Source organism: Nycticebus coucang, chromosome 17 (assembly GCF_027406575.1).
Source record: "Nycticebus coucang isolate mNycCou1 chromosome 17, mNycCou1.pri, whole genome shotgun sequence".
NCBI classification, from domain to species: Eukaryota; Metazoa; Chordata; class Mammalia; order Primates; family Lorisidae; genus Nycticebus; species Nycticebus coucang.
The window spans coordinates 12629008-12643363 of NC_069796.1; the positions used below are offsets into that span (position 1 = coordinate 12629008).

General features: G+C 47.9%; 1 protein-coding gene across 5 annotated transcripts in view; it reads right to left on the reverse strand.

The window, feature by feature from the left end:
• The window catches only part of MCC (MCC regulator of WNT signaling pathway), a 425555-nt gene that overhangs the window by 43878 nt on the left and 367321 nt on the right, over positions 1-14356 (reverse strand). For all 5 annotated transcript variants that reach the window (XM_053566014.1, XM_053566015.1, XM_053566018.1 and 2 more), the window contains 3 exons: positions 2929-3075; positions 1796-1885; positions 563-711 (listed from right to left, as the gene is read on the reverse strand). In XM_053566014.1, coding sequence (XP_053421989.1) covers positions 563-711; positions 1796-1885; positions 2929-3075 — 386 coding nt within the window. The remainder of the gene's footprint in view (positions 1-562; positions 712-1795; positions 1886-2928; positions 3076-14356) is intronic.

A 14356-nucleotide genomic window follows, 5' to 3' on the forward strand; every position in this document is an offset into this window, starting at 1 on the left:
CAGTTAGGATAAGATATAGGAACCCAGAATTGGGCACATTTGCAAAGAGTGTAAATAAAATTAGGCTACCCGTCAGGAAGAGAAAGGGCAGTTAGACCAGCGTGCCTGGGCAGTGCCAGGAACGTCTCACCAGATTGCCTTTGCTGGTTCCTGTGGCTCCAGGCATCCCTGGGATGCTGACTCAACATTCCAGAACTTCTCTCTGTGGTTCTCTGCAACACAAGCCTGTGCACTTGGCACTCTTCTGTGACCTCCTTGCATTCCATATGGACTATTCGCAGGAGTCACTACGTAATTTGCAAAGCCCCGCATAAAACAAAAAAGCGGGGCCCCTTGTTTATAAATTGCTAAGAGTTTAAAATGCTGACAGCAAGGCAGTGCAGCAAGGGTGTCTGAACAAGGCCCTGTGTGAATGCTCTGGTCACACAGCTGGGAAGCCAACCCTGACCTCTGCCAGCACTGCTCTGACGGCTGAGCTGGTGGACACTGCCAACCCCACCAGCCTGGCAGCGTCCTCCGCCTCTCTGTGCTCCCCCACCACATACACAGGAGTGCTCCTTACCTATTCAGCCGTTCTGTTTCCACCTCAAACTCCCGAATCTTGCTCTCAGAGATGGCAGATCCATGTGAGTAGAGGGTCTGGAAAATCTCTTGGATGTTGGAGCAGTCCTGGAGCGAGTGAGCCAGATGCTCTGCCACGCTGCTGGACACCTGCAGACGAGCATTAGTTTCCCTTTAGACAGTGTCACTTCAGGGGTGCTGGGCCCCAGGCACGCTCTGCACGCATAATAACTCAAAGCTCCTATTTACTGAGAATCCTGCACCAGCAGGTGGTTACCCCTGGTTCTCAGTATGTACGATAAAATTCCAGGATGAAACCTGGAAACTACTAGGAAAATTAACAAAATAGGACCAAAGTTCAGCTGCGTCCCCAACTACTTGCTGTTCACCAGTAACAATGGGGGGACTGTGCCTCTTTGGGGTCCCTAACATTTTGAATTCTGAACAGAGTCTGGACTCCTTGCCCCATGCTGAGTCTCCCACCACTCCAGCCTACACTCTCTGCTTACTGTACCAAGGAGAGGGGCTGATCCCTTCACCTTCACAATTTGGCTTTGGCATGGAATTCAAACACATGCAATTTTTGCTCAGTGCAAGATTCTAAACCAGGGCCTTAAAGGTGCTATTTGAGCTCTCCACACCCCTGTGCGTCAAATAGCTGGCTCTCCCCACCTCATCCCCATCCTCAAAGATACCCCTGAAGGAACTGAAGCCACTCCCTTTCATCACCCCTCAGCTCTTATGGCCCCTGGGGGTTCCCAGGCTCTACAAATGAAAACGCTGGCACTAAACTGGAAGGTTCCAGTCTTTTCCTAGTATGGGGATACACTTCAAAGGCATCATTCATCCTCACTGGAGAGCACACTCCCCTGCAACAGGGGTGTGCAAGAGGTAGGTACCTTCAGAGCTCTGTGACTGCCTGGGTCTCTGGGAGAGCAGGGGGCTAGGAAACAGATACTGCAAGACCTTTATCTACATCACTAGACCCGGACCTAAAGCATTTCTTTCAGAATGGCTTCAAAATGAAGTCTATCTTAAAGCTGAAGAAATAATTCACTCTGTGGATAGAAATCACTCTACATTTTAATTCGATCCTTTGGAAGGAAATACGTATGATTTACTATTATAATTAACTGGTTTATTGGAGGTAAACTATGGAAGTTCTTCTGTCATCCATCAGCCAGCGTCTGTGTCTCTCTTGGGCCCTTCCTTGCCATGCTTCCCGAACACTCACCCCTATGCTACTGATTTCCGAGCCCAGGACTGGCCGATCAGATGAGGAGGATTCAGACCTTGTCTTGGATAGCTTTACCCTCTCAGCAATCTTAAAAAAATAAAACAAAAAGTTATAAAAAATGATGCAGCACTCCCCAGATAAACTGTTGAGCCTACGTTTATATAGGGTGTTTTACCAAGTCAACTAAAAGATTAATTTTTTTTTTTTTTTTTTTTTGTGGTTTTTGGCCGGGGCTGGGTTTGAACCTGCCACCTCCGGCATATAGGACCGGCGCCCTACTCCTTGAGCCACAGGTGCCGCCCTAAAAGATTAATTTTTTAGAAACTACTCACCTGTCCAGTTTTTCTACCATAGCTTAACCTGGGTCTCTTGGCCTCAGCACCGCTAATGTTCTGATCTGGGTGATTCTTTGCAGTGGGGGATGCTCTGGGCAGGAGAGATGCTTGCAGCATCTCTGGCCTCCAGCTACAAGGTGCCAGCAGCACTTGAGTAATAAAAATCAAAAATGTCTCTCAACACTGCCAAACGTCCCCCGTGGGATAGATATCCCTTCTGGTGGGGGAATACTCATTTACCTAACATACTAAACCTGATAGTTGAGAAGCCACCTTACTGCGGAGACGAGGAGGGCTGCCAGGCACACCGACACATGTCATTTTAACTGTGAGGCAGCCTCCACACATGGGCCGGGGTTGGGGCTACTCTCCCAACTGCCACACCTGGCCAGCACAATCTGCCTTTCTGCTGGCAGAGCTGTGAGTCTCGTGAGTGGGGAGATCACTGGTTCATTACTCAGTGTCCTCCGTTGGGCTGAACCTTAGTCCTTGAGAGAAACTCCCAGTTCCATGAAGAAGTATTGTAGCACTTGACAAAACGGCTCACTCTCCACAACAACCTGTCAGCTGTGACGTTCTCCAGCTGGCTGATTAATGAGAGCTGGCGTCCAGGTTGCAGCTGAGGGAGGCTTAAAACTATTACTGGGTTATCCCTCCCTGCAGCTCCAAGGAGGGAGGCTGCACAGGTCCTGGGGGAGGCCTCGCAGGCCGCCTGCCCTCAGGGCAGCTAGGGTGAGGCTGCTGCTTCCAGAGGGTGGAAGTGTCCCTGCGCAGCCCCTCGTCCCAGGAGCTCACCTTGGCGATGGGGACGTCATTGCTGCTGCTGCTTGTGCTCAGCTCTCCGGTGCTGGGGTTAATGGGGCGGTTGGTGGACGTGAGGCGACCAGGGCTGGAGGGACCTGTGGCCTGAACGCTTTGCAGTCGAGTCTGAAGCTCTCGAACCTGAAATCATAATGCTTTTAGACACGACTGGCAGTTTCTTTGGCCAAAGAGCCAGGTGGGGAGATGGTGAGGCTCTTGTCCACATAAAGGGATTGGCCCCACTGAAAACTTGGATCAGTTGAGTCCACACAGAAGTCACCTTACATTTAACTGGACCTGCCACAAATCATTTCTTCTTCCACAAGCATGAGGCGAACATGTTATGTAAGCAGAAGGGGGATGATTGTCTTTACGAAGGAATGTTTGTTCTTTCAGCCCCAAGCTCCTGAATCTGCACTGGGTACTGTGGGCAGAGAAACCAGGACGCCATCTCTGCTCTTGTGCCACTTAGAGCCCAGAGGAGGACAGAGACAAATGACTTCCACACAAGCATCCCTGCGTGCTATAAGTACCGATCTCGAGTGCTATAGGAAGCAGAAAAAAGAATCTACCTGAAGTCACCCAGACAAAGTCTAGAGGGCAGTGGTACTCGAGTATGAAAGAACAAGTGAGGGGCTGGCTTGGCAGGGCCAGGGAGAAGAGTCTGCACTGGGCCATAGGGTGTTAGGGTGACAGGCTGCAGGTTGACCAATCTGAGTGGTTTAGAGGAGATGTCTTTTGCTGGGGGTGGGGGTAGTTAGGCTACGGTAAAGAGACAGCGTTGGCACCAGCAGCTTCTCCCCAAGTGACTTAAAGGTGGAACTGTCCCTGGGACAGTGGGAGGGAATCTAAATAGCCCTTCTATATGCAAAAGAGACACAGGGCCCTTTGAATTACATTTAAAACACTCATTTACCTGCACAGATTTAAATGTCCAAATCCTGCTTTGGTGATTTCCAAAGAGAAAAGTATTCCAAGTGAGTGAAAACAGTTGCTAGAAATTGATCTGACAGCCTTGGTTACAGTTTTATCATCAGGACAAGGTCTACCTGAAAGGGCAAACTGGCTACTGTACCCAGGGCCCTTATACCTGGGCATCAGACCCTGCTGGGAAGAATAAGCATGAGGACATTTAAGGCAGGGCTGTCCAAACCTAAAGGCATAACCGGGGTCCCCTGGAGGGCTTCTTAAGACACAGGTTCCAGGGGCCCTTCCCCAGGGACTCTGATGAAGCCCAGGATCAACAAGCTCCCCAAAGATGCTGATGCTGCTGCCAGCGTCTGCACCTTGAGTAGCACTGACTGAAGGGACCTGCAAGGCCACAAAGCACTTTAGTCCCCTAAATGGGGAGAGTGGAGCCATCCCTCAGTGCCAGCTCTGCCACCTAATCTCTTTCAGACAAGGGCAGAGAACGGGATGTGTCTAACAGCCTCTGGAAAGCTTTTCATATTAAATGTCTGGGATGTCTCTATCCTTCTAACTTAGGAACAAAAAGTAATTGAAATTTCAATAATTCATCAACATACTAGAAGCCAAAATAGGAAAACTCCCTGGGAGCAAATTGCATGCAATGGTGGAACAGCTCAGAAGTAGCTGATGCTGTGCCGCGGTCCCAGGACTGTGGGCTGAGGGAAGCGGGTGCTGTCCCAACACTCCAGACACAGAGCTGACCTCAAACTGGCTTAAAGACTAGGAAAATGCCTGCTGAAGCCAAATGGGATTGGTGGTGAGAGGGCTCATTCTGGAATAGTCCCCAACAAACCAAGAATGGGAATGGGGCGGACTCTTAACTGTGCCACACGGCACAGGGAGTGGACACTGGGGGGACCTCCCTGGAGAGACCACGGGTTTCAATTTCCACTGCTGGGAAAGTCTGATGAGGTCCTGAATAATTAACAACGTTAACACCACCCTAAAACCTAAATTGCGCCTGAACTGTACACAAAACAATCAGTGGTCTGGTCCCAGAATCCTAATTGGCCTACTCATCCTGCTTGTTTAAAAATACAAATTGTCCTGGGCAATTTGTAAAGACTTCATTAAAACTACCCATGTTTTAAAAACATTTCTCCTTCTAATCACAAAAGCAAAACATGTTCATTGTGGAAAATTTAGATGACACTAAAAAATAAAAATAGTACAAGTACTTATGTTCTTTCTTACTACACAGAGATAATTGCTTCTAGCCATTTTCCACGGGGTGCGTATGTGTGTGCACAGATGCACTTAAAATAAGTCCTAAATCTAAACATATATTTTTATTTTAAAAACTTTGGATGCAGAGAATGTCTTTGAAGACTAAAGGATGATTAATGTGTTTATTTTGGGCTATGTTTCATTATTTAATGACAGTTGCTAGCCAGGGGCAGGGGGCCCCAGCTGAAAGGAATATCACGGAGAGAAAGGTGGCAGGTTGAGTTAACAACCTTCTCCCTGCTCTTCATTTGGGGTGAAGACCTTAACTAATTTAAATGAACAAAGGCACAGAAATGAAGACTACAAGCAAATGTGCTGATTTTGCTCCGGTGCGGCTTGGAGAGGGGCAGAAACGTAGCTACCAAGGTTCTCACTTCTGCTCTCACCCATCACAGTGGGTTGGACTGAGACCCTCCCACAAGGTAGGTCCAAATTCTAATTCCCAGAACCTGTGAATGTGACCTTATTTCAAAGTAGGGTCTTTGTAGATGTCGTTAAATTCACGATCTCGAGGTGAGATCATCTCAGATTTAGGGTGTGTCCTATATCCTGTATCGTCTATCAATTATTTGGGTGGGGTCCTCATAAGAGAAAGGAGAGGGAGGCCTGAGACCCAGACACACAGGGAGGCAGAGAATGTCACAGTCAAAGAGCACCAGGGGCTCCTGGAAGCAGGAGAGGCAAGGAAGGCTTCTCTTCTGGAGCCATTCGTGGAAGTGTGGCCCTGCTGGCCCCTTGAGTTTGGATTCTTACACACCAGAACTGTGAGAAAATAAAGTTATATATATAAAAAAATATATATATATATATATTTTAAGAGACAGAGTTTCACTTTGTCGCCCTCGGTAGAGTGCCGTGGTGTCACAGCTCACAGCAACCTCCAGCTCTTGGGCTTAGGCGATTCTCTTGCCTCAGAAGTTCTGTTGTTTTAAGCCACCAGTTTGTGGTATATAACTAAAATACCTTTCATTTACATTTTTTAAAAAAAGAAACAATTTCACTACATTGGCCTGGAACTCCTGCATTCACTAGAGTAGCTGGGAGTGCAGGTATGTGCTACCATGCCTAGCTGGATGTATTTTTATTAAAGGGACTATGTTTCTCTCTGAAAAATAGATATTTTGGAGTCAAGGGATAGACAAGAACCAAGGCTGACCTGAGGCAGGGGGGGATACTTGTGGGAAGGTCACGCATCACATTCAAAGTCTTTCTCAACTGGGCTCCTCCACAACAGAACAAGATGTGAGTGGCCATTTCCTCCTTTCTTCTAAAGTTACTGCCTCACTAGTAAACATGACAATGAGAAACATTATGAAAAGGGGCATCAACAAGGAGTGTGAAAGCACAGACAAGCCACCTCCCCTCCGCCTTCCCAGAGCAGGCAGCCCCAGGATGCCATCCGAGGCATCCAACATCTGAACGTCCAACAGTCACATGAAGAAGAAAAGCTACCGGAGGACTCTGAAGGATTTGAGTAAGGAAATGACATTAAAAGGCCACAGTTCTTCCTCTTTGGTATTTGAGGGTTTTATTAAAACCCTTTGATTAGAAGGATTAGAAGAGAATGGCCTGAAGTGAGGAGGAGGAAGGGGTGAGAAACGACCAGGGTTCAGACACTGTCAGCAGAGCAGGAATAAAGATGGAGGTGTCCACTCTGGACCAGAGCTGTCCCACAGAGCTCCCCGTGATGTGGCAGCCACACGTGACACTGAGCACCTGCTATGTGCCTGGTGCACAAAGGAACTGAATTTTTTATTTTTTTTTTTGTAGAGACAGAGTCTCACTGTATGGCTCTCGGTAGAGTGCTGTGGCCTCACACAGCTCACAGCAACCTCCAACCCCTGGGCTTAAGCGATTCTCTTGCCTCAGCCTCCCGAGTAGCTGGGACTACAGGCGCCCGCCACAACGCCCAGCTATATTTTTGGTTTGCAGTTCAGCTGGGGCCGGGTTTGAACCCGCCACCCTCGGTATATGGGGCCGGCACCTTACCGACTGAGCCACAGGCGCCGCCTGGAACTGAATTTTTAATTCCATTTGATTTTAATTAATCTAAATTCAAATCTAAATAATTGCGACTAGTAGACAAGAGTATTGGTCAGTGCAGTTCTAGTGAAGAAGGTAAAAACACACCCAAGCCTGGGGCTGGGGGACTGAGTGAATCCGGAGTCACTCAGCACGGTGGGAGAAATGCCAGGGAGAAACGAAGGCATGAGCTTCGGACACGCTGCATTTGAGGAAACCACTGGGCATGGGAGTGAGGATTTTCAGCTGACACTCGAAAATCTAAGTCTGAACAGACCAGAGCCAGATACACAGATTCCGGGTGTGGATGAGGTCCTGGAGGGGGTGCGGCGGGGGAGAGGCTGAGGACCTGTATGCAGCGAGGAACAGACACAGGTGGGGTGGGGGCAGAAGGTAGAAGGTGCCTTCTCTGGGAGGGAAGGAAGACAGAAGGGAAAGGATGGGGACAGAGGGACTCCCATCTGATGGTTTCTAATTTTTTTCTGCTAGGCATAAGGGAGGCAATTAACAGATGTCAGGAACCAGGAAGGAGGCTGAGCTAGGACCAAAAAAGAAAGAACAAAAAAGGCAAGCTTACACAGCAGTGCAGAGAGCTGGAGCTCTCATTCAAGGCAGGAGGCTGAGTAAACGCACTGCTTTCTTCAAACAGGAGACCTCATGTGAGACTTCTTCACAACCGGAGAAGAATGAGCGTGGGGCATCAGCAGAAACAAGATTTGGACGCATCGCTCAGAGGCCAAGTGCTGACGAAAGAACATTCCACACTGTATACAAAGGGAGGTGGCTGACCTCCCCAGGAGGACGGTGGCAGGACTCTGCTCAGCTTTGTCAGATACCAGGAGCACAAGGATGAGAAAGGAAGGCTGCAAGAAGAGGCTTTCAGAGGTTAACTGAGGTGACGGCTTTGTAAGTGCATACAGGGGACTGGAAATTTCAAGCAGAATGGCAGCCTCAGCTAAAGTCAACAGGCACTCCTCCCGTTACCAATGGATAGAGTGCTGCATAAAAAAGGAACAGTGAGAAAGAAATTCATTGCCAAGGTCAAAAAAAAAAAAGACAGCGGCGGCGCCTGTGGCTCAAAGAAGTAGGGCGCCAGCCCCATATGCTGGAGATGGTGGGTTCAAACCCAGCCCCAGCCAAAAACTGCAAAAACAAAAACAAAACAAATAAAAAAGACAATAAAATCTCAAAAAGACAGTTAGATCTCCAGGTACCAGAAATGAGAGATGAAGCTGAGGGAGGGGCACAGAGTGGGGTCACAGGAGGGGCGGGGGATGGGGGTCCTGCATGCCAGGTGTCTAGAGCTGACCCTTCCACTTAAAGACTGGAGTCCCCTGCCCCACTCATCTGTGCAAAGCAAAAGGATCAACCTTAATGAGTCAAACCCCCAGGCCCCAGCACACTTGGGTTTGGAATCCAAATTTGTGCTATCTACATATCATAGGACCCCAAACTTAGACATGAGCGCTGAAAACTGGTCTGGGTTTTGCCACCTGCTGCCTCAGAGGCATATTCGTAAGTTACCCAGTATCCCAGGGAAAGGGAGACTTTAGCTTCCCCTGACTGGAGGCCCAGGACCATGAGGCTGCAGGACAGAGAGGTATCACTGCAGGAGAGGAGTGCGCCCAGGGGACGTGGAAACCAGGAAACCAGGAGAGGACATCATGACAGATACACTGAGGATACCTAAGGACAGGAATGGAATAATTCACATGAAGAAGAAATAATGAAACAAAAATGGATAACCAATCTTAAAAAGCCTTCCTGTGGGAGAGAGAGACACCCTGGGCTCGAAGGGTGCTGCTCAGTTCTATGCCCAGTTCTATCACACCGCCAACGCCTTCAACAATGACGGACATTATTTCAGGAAAATCAGTTCCATGATGCTCAAAACGCCCGTCACCCTGAAGTCTACTACCTACTTAGATTATTGCGATAGGCTGAATAAAAGAGCCTTTGAGACCACCAAAGGTGTCCATATCCTAATCCCTATAAATGTTACCTTACATGGCAAAAGGGAATTGAGATGGGGAGAGCATCTTGGAATATCTGGATATACTCAGAAGTCGCAAGGGCCCTTGTCAGAGAGAGGCAGGTGTGTCAGAATTAAAGTGCTGAAGATGCCAGGATTCTGGCTTTGAAGATGGAGAAATGGGGCCAGGCCTGGAAGCTCACACCTATAATCCCAGCACTTTGGGAGGCTGAGGTAGGAGGATTGATTGAAGCTAGGGGTCAAGGCCAGCCTGGGGAACATAGCAAAGCACTAAAAAAAAAAAAATTATTATAGTAGTAGTTACTTGGCTGAGGCAAGAAGATTACTTAGGAGTTCAAGGCTACAGTGAGCCACGATCATGCTACTGTACTCCAGCATAGGGTGGGTCAGAGTGAGACCCCTTCCTCTTAAAAAAATAACAAAATAAATAAATCACAAAGATAAGAGCCAGGAATATAAGAGACTAGGCACAGGAGAAAGTGGGATGGGGATGTGTGTGGGCATGGTGGCTCATGACTATAATCCTAACACTCAGAGAGGCCCACGCAGGAAGACTGCTTGAGGTCAGGAGTTTGAGACCAGCCTGAACCAGAGCAAAGTCTCATCTCTACCAAAAACAGAACAAATTAGCTGGGCATGGTGGCAGGCACCTGTAGTCTCAGCTACTTGGAGGCTGAGGCAGGAGGATCACTTACACCAAAGAGTTTGAGGTTGCTGCAAGCTATGATGACACCATTGCTCTCTAGCCTAGGTGACAGAGTCAGACCTTGTCTCAAAAAAAAAAAAAAAAAATGTGGGACTAGAACTGTCAAAGACAAACCTCCAGTGGGCTGTGCAGAGAAGTGGTTTACAGTTCTGAGGGAAGCTCCCTGAAAACAGGAGGTGAAGCGAGTTTAAGACAGGTGAGCTGAGGCTTCTCCAGTCTCCCAGGACAATTGTAGGGGCACAGACAAGACAACCAAGGCAGCTGATAAAGTCATCTGTGAGTTCGTGGATCAGGGACAAGCAGGAAGGAAGGTGTCACTGAAGTCCCAAGTAGGATCAGAAATGTTATTATTAGCTATAAAGGAGTGAGTCTGTTCTGCTGACCCCTCTCGGTAGTGCTCACTGGGCAGTGGTAATTTCAGGCAATTAGGTGGTAATTCGTAATTTCACTACGCAATGGAGCTGGTGGAAGTGCGGTGGGTGATTTCTGCATCATAGAAGGTGAGAATCACCAGGCCAGAAAGCTCTACTTAATGAGCCTGAGGCAGTCAGTCCCAGTTTCTCAGAAAGCTGCCTCTGGAAGTGGAGGGCTTGAGAGTGTTTTGCAGAGAACAGATCTATTTGGAGAGTTCAGAAGACTCTTTTTGGAGCCCCCAAATAAATGAGAAGTCAGAACCTACTGATAGCAAAAATATATTTATTCCTTTAAATCTTATTTACATGGTGTTTCAGGAAAGTGGTGGGTGACTTATGTTATTGTTAATGACAGTTTTGAATAGGCAGAAACAGAAAAGAGACAGACCACAAATGAGAAGGAGTCAGGTCAACCCAGGAGCGCGTCCAGCTCTCTGCAGAGCTGACTGGCATATTGTTCTCTCCTCTGTTTTGCAGCCTGCCAGCATACCTGAGTCTGATTATCAAAACAGCTGCGCTGGGAAAGGTCAGTGATTCTCCAGTCTTCCCAATTCCTTGCCAGGTTTCCCACAAGTGGAGTCAGCGTCTTTGATTATGGCCAGGAGTTAGCCGTAAGCTGCCTGTCTTTTTTTGCAGTTTTTGGCCGGAGCTGGGTTTGAACCCGCCACCTCCGGCATATGGGGTCGGCGCCCTACTCCTTTGAGCCACAGGCGCCACCCAAGCTGCCTGTCTTTTAGGTGCACGGAGGCCAGGGATGGATAAGCAAACACCGATGCCCAAGACTGAAAGAGTTACTTCCAATGTTAAGGGCACAGAGGTGTGAAGCCCTGTTAGAGTAACTGGGAGCAGTTTCCAAAGAAGGGAGAGATGGCAGTTCTGAGGATTCTCTGCTGTAGTTGGATTCCACTTAAAACTTAAGAGTTTACAGAGGCGCCGTGGTCTGGAACTAGATTCAGACCACCATAAGGATGCATAGTCTCTTCTCCCCGCAGCAAGCTCATTGTGCTGTCATGCAGGGTTGCCTTAGAATGCCAGGAAAGTGGTTCTGTGGACCCCCAGGAATCTGGCATCTGCATTGCTGTGACAGAACCACAACTGCTTGTCTGCAGGAGCCTGGGTTGGCCGGGACCACAGGGTAGAGAGTGGACCTGTCTCAACACAGACACAAGGGGTAGCGTCCCCTGGGGAAGGCCACCAGAGCTTTGGTGCCAAAAGTTAAAATCAGTGTAGACTTGGACAGGATTGTTAGAGCTTCTGTGGGCCTCAGTTTTCCCATCTCTACAGCTTATCACACATGTGTGCTCCAAATAGTTTCAATGCTGTTATTGTCATTTAGGCTTTAAGTAAGTTGTGCTTTGTCCTTAGAGAGACCTGATTTTAGTCTGAGAGGGGTGTGTTCCAACTGAAAATGTCAGAGGAATCTTAATGCTATCAGTATTATTAACAGAGAATTAATGATGAACCCTCCCGGCTTGCACTGGGAGAGGCCCCTGTGGAAGTGGTGAGCTAGGGGGGTCTGCACCCTGCCAGACAATGCCTCCCTGCCTTTGGACCCCTGTGCCCTGCCAGATCTGCCTTCCCACATCTAGCACAGGTGACACCCTGGCACATGGACAGCACAGGGAGGCGGCTTCCCAGCTGATGTGCGGGCTAATCACTGCCACACTGCATGCTCCAGGGCGTGAGGCTGGGCATGGGGGGAGGGCAGCAGAAAGGCTGCGTGCGATTCCTCTTCACTCCCCTGGCAGAGGGGGATGAACAGAGGATCCCTGGGAAGGCTCTCAGCACACAGCCAGCTGATGAGTGAAGGATACTGTCCCCAAGTGTCACCACAATCACCTCAGGGCAGAGTGTAGGCACCCATTCACTGATTCAGGGGCTCATGAAGGGCCTGGGCATATATATTGTGGAAAAGCTTTCCAGTGACTCCCACAAACACAGAGTACCTTGGGATATCTGGATGGACTAAGAAGTCACAAGGGCTCTGGTGGGGAGGAGAGCGCAAGGCTCCCAGACAACCAGACTAGGGCTGGGAGGAGCAGTGTCTAGACGGGGCTGTTTTTTGTGAAAATTTTATGAATTTGAACTTGGCTAATATTGGCATCCTCTTCCTCATCCTATAAAGAAATTTCTAAGAAGGAATGGAATAAAATATGAACCAAGTTCCATAGAGGACAAAAGAGAAGACTAACATGTTGACTACCAAATGGTTAATCTCTGAGATAGAGACGCTCCTCCAGCATCCATGGTTTCTTAGGTTTGTTTTGCTTAATTTGAAAATTAAAGAAGAGAAAAAAAAAATCACATACTTTTGCTGCCTGCAATTAGCCTCTGTTAATGTATTTTGGTATACTCAAGTCCTTTCTATTTCTGTGTCTATATTTCTACATATTACAAATTATACAACTATAAGAATATGTCCATTTAAAAATAAATTTGAACATTACAGAAAAGTTCAAGTACCCTTTGACCTATATGCCTAGATACGGTGTCCCCCAGCCTAACTAACTATTATCATGATATCGGTTTATAGTCTGGTCTATTTTAAATACACACAGACAGACATATATTAAATAAAAATTTATACATGCATAAATTCAAAGTAAACAAAGTACAGTTTTGTAGTCCTGCATTTTCTATGTATAGACCCATGGCCAAGAAAAGCATCACAGAAGGGAGGGGAAGAGCTCGGATGGGACCGACGGCCACATGAGGCTGAAAGAGATTGCAAGGGAAAATGGATGAATCTTTATTTAACCTACATAAGGTCACGACAGTTTCACTTCCATACATATCTCCACTGTGACTAATTTTCACTCAACAACATCAGCACTGACTTAGCATAGGATGGGAGACAATTTGGACTAGTGAATGGCTGCTTCAGAGGCAGATGAGGGTCTGGACCCATCAGGATGACACTGCAACAGCCCTGCCAGGGTGGGCCATATATGTTATAAACCGAACATTCCCTTATAACAAGAAGAACACAAGAAAGTCCGTGACCTACCTTTTAGGTAATTACTCTTTATAAGCAGGTGCTATGTTTTAATTTAGATTCCCCTTCCTTTTTCAACTCTCTTTCTTTTTTTGGACATAGACTCTGTTGCCCAGTCTGTAGTGCTGTGGCGTCAGTGTAAGCTCAACAGCAACTCAGACTCCTAGGTTCAAGGAATCCTCCTGCCTCAGCCTCCCAAGTAGCTGGGACAACAGGCACCCACTACAACGCCTGGTTAATTTTTCTAATTTTAGCAGAGATGGGGGTCTTGCTCTTATTCAGGCTGGTCTCGAACTCCTGAACTCAAGCAATCCACCTGTCTCGGCCTCTCAGAGTGTTGGGATTACAGGCGTGAGCCACCATGCCCAGCCCTCTTTTTCAACTCTTAAAGCATGACTACTAATCCTTAGAGCAAGAGTCCTTAGAGATAAGAAGATAAATACTGAAGGTGGATTAGATCTGCTGTCCCCATCCAGAGAAGTATTTAGAAACTGGCCATGGGGGGCCCTGGAATCTCATGAGAGGACGCTCTGCCAGCAGCCTCTGCTAGTTAGTTCATGAGACAGGTGCCTGGCACAAGGGCTGCACACTTGGCTGGGCAGAACAGCACTGGACCCCACCCCACCACGGTGTCTGTTGCAGGAGAATGACTGGGTGGCTGCAGGGCAGCTCCATCTTACCAGTCACAGTCACAAACTATTTTTTTCCTTCTAAAAATGGGTTTATTCTCCAACAGAATCACAAACTTAAAAATGATCCAACAGAGGATAGGACAGGCGTTACTGGGAAAAGCTCACGAGAAAATGGGTCCTCCAAGAGTGACAACATGCAAAGCAAAGTCCTCCCTCCCCACCGCACCCCTCCTTTCTCAGCTTCACGCCCCAGGAAGAGGCTGCATCACAAAGAATTCCAGGCTACTTTCTGGGAAGGAGGATGAGGGACAGGCGAGGAAAAGGGTCCTAACGCACTTGGAATTGTACTTGTCGGTTTTCCTGACCGCAGAGCCAAATGTAGCCTTATTTGTAGTTTAGAGTCCTTATTTACATTTTAAAAGACTTTCACTGAGCCAGGTGAATCCATCTTTTATGGCATGGGTC